The following is a 2,462-nucleotide window of genomic DNA, read 5'->3' as shown; positions in this document are numbered from 1 at the left end:
TGTGTGTGTGTGTGTGTGTGTGTGTGTGTGTGTGTGTGTGTGTTATGGAGACCAAACCAACTGAGATATCTTGTCAGCCCTACTGAAAGCTTCCAAAGCAAATTTGCTTTCCTTTATTACTGGTGCCATGCTGAGATAACTTTCTAAGGGCATTCTAATCAAGTTTCTAGAAAGCTGATTAGAATGGTTCGGTGCACAGAAAGGGCATCTTGTAATAGTAAAAATGCTTACATAAAATCTACAAAGACTATATAGTATGTATACTGACAGCGTTTACTATATTAACAATGTTTTCAAATAACTGTTACAATATTTTCAATTTATTTATATATCAAAATGTAATACAGAAAATATGCAAAACATACCTCTGATAAAAATGTTTGGGCTGATTTCTGAGCTCCTACATGGAGCAGATATTCATATACATAGAGTGCTAACCTGAAAAACAAATAAAAAATTCATTGAGAAGACAAGCATTTAAAATTCATTTTATACACCTTTCTATACAAAGATCTTATACACTAATAGCAGCAGAAAATAAATCTTTCTCATGTTCTTTCAATGGAAAATTTATGTATCTATCTTAAAATAGCACAAGAAGAAAAAGATAAATATCCTTTTAGGAAAGAAAAAACTAAGTATGCATTGATCTCTTGAATCTTCTCATTTATCCAAACACTCCTTTTGTTATACTTAATATAATTAATAACTTAAAATCCAAAATAAATATTAAGGTAAAATTGTCTTTTATTATTAAAATAGGTGAATTAACTTTTTGGACTTTCCTGATGACTTTATGCTCTTCAGTCTTTTTGGTGAATAATAATGTAAAGCTTACCTATTTAGAGAACCAAGTCAAAACTTACATTGAGTATCAATTTTGACATCTGTTTAGCACCTTCTGCTTATTCTTTAAGTTTTGGTTATTAGACCAATTAATATTTTAGTTTATAAGGCATTTAAATTTATAGCTAATCAAAGAATTATGCAACCTTCAAAGTTAACACATTAATCATATGGGGGCTTAGGGTTTAAAGGTTAACACAAAATTACATATAAATTTACCACTCAAATATTATTGTGTCATATACACGTATACAGTAATCATTTTCTTGTGGATTCAGAAGTTTTAAACTACACCATGTGGCTCAATTTCAGTTGAGCTGTTAAAATGTTACTCACAAACACAAATTAGTCTGAGGCAGTATTTTTAATGATATCTTGGACTGATGCCCAGATAGCTCACAACAGTTCAGTTTCTGCTACACTATATTTATCAATATTGAACCAGGTTTACAGTAAATAATGCAATGTAACAATAACCACAATTCTGTATAGCTACACCACTTCTCCTGCCAAGGGAATTTTTGATTGTTAAAGATTGATGGCATTTGCAAAAGTGATAATGTTCTTCATTTTCATGAAAGTATGCCATGCATCTGTCGCCAAAAAGAGAAAGCCTGTGAAAATTAAGTTGCTCTGTCCATTAACTATTTCCTTATTTCAAAACTACCAAACATTTAAAATGAGAACTACTAAGCATCTTGAAGTAAACATTTGTAAAGTTACTCATAAATAAAAAGTACATTAGTGGCATTGAGCATATAAATGAAATTTAGAAACATCTGATTTCCTCAAGTACAATAACATGTCCTAGATCATTGCTTCTCAACTTTCTTCCCACCCTGGCATGCATGGAGGATGCAGAAGTTCCTTTTAGAAACAGTTGTTTCATAGTGGAAGAATGGCTCATCTCGAGTATGCTACGGAGAAAAGAACTTGAACGTATCTGGAGTATAAACAAGCATTCCTGCTGGTGATTCTGAACACACATTCTCCAACACACATATGCTGCATATCCTGACTCTCCCACCTACCACCCAATCACGTGATTTGCTGATCATGATGGCAAATTTTAACTCAAAAAAAGGAGAAATGGAATATCTTCCTGGACAGACTGTCAATCCTCAAAAATGCTTATGAATGCCCATGGATTGCCTACTGTTAAATGAGAAGAAATATAAGTTTGGGTAATCTCCTGTGGCTTGTAAAACCTTGGACCTAAAGCCAAGACAAAGGTATCTACTAGGCAAAAAAGTGGGACCTATGTCAAAGGCTGAACAAAAAGGACGTTCTACCAAGCTTGAGAATTTGATACACACAGAATGGAGCACAGGCATCATGGCAGGCCTGAGGGGAAGAGAACAGAATACAAAACAATTAAGACAGAACACAATTATTTTGTCCCATCTCTTGATTCCTTTAAAGGCAAGGGAGTTGTTTCCTTACATTAGTAATTTTTTCTTTGTAATAGTGAAGGCACTAATATAGTTCATCTAGTTTTCCCTAACCAATTAAATAGAAAACAGGATCTCTAATTACAAGTTAAATGAAAAGCAATAGTTTTTATTTTCTATGTGGATATATATCAACTTAATATAATTAATAACTTAAAATAAAAA

At 32.4% G+C, this 2,462-nt stretch overlaps 1 protein-coding gene across 7 annotated transcripts in view; it reads right to left on the bottom strand.

Annotated features, from left to right (window-relative positions):
* The window catches only part of Ssbp2 (single stranded DNA binding protein 2), a 393,489-nt gene that overhangs the window by 264,199 nt on the left and 126,828 nt on the right, over positions 1-2,462 (bottom strand). For all 7 annotated transcript variants that reach the window (XM_008853302.3, XM_008853304.2, XM_008853303.3 and 4 more), the window contains exon 2: positions 366-438. In XM_008853302.3, coding sequence (XP_008851524.1) covers positions 366-438 — 73 coding nt within the window. The remainder of the gene's footprint in view (positions 1-365; positions 439-2,462) is intronic.

This window comes from Nannospalax galili, unplaced genomic scaffold, assembly GCF_000622305.1.
Source record: "Nannospalax galili isolate Female #2095 unplaced genomic scaffold, S.galili_v1.0 scaffold45, whole genome shotgun sequence".
Lineage (NCBI taxonomy): Eukaryota > Metazoa > Chordata > Mammalia > Rodentia > Spalacidae > Nannospalax > Nannospalax galili.
Note: the sequence above shows the minus strand (reverse complement) of the source record. Positions and strands in the feature narration are given on the sequence as shown.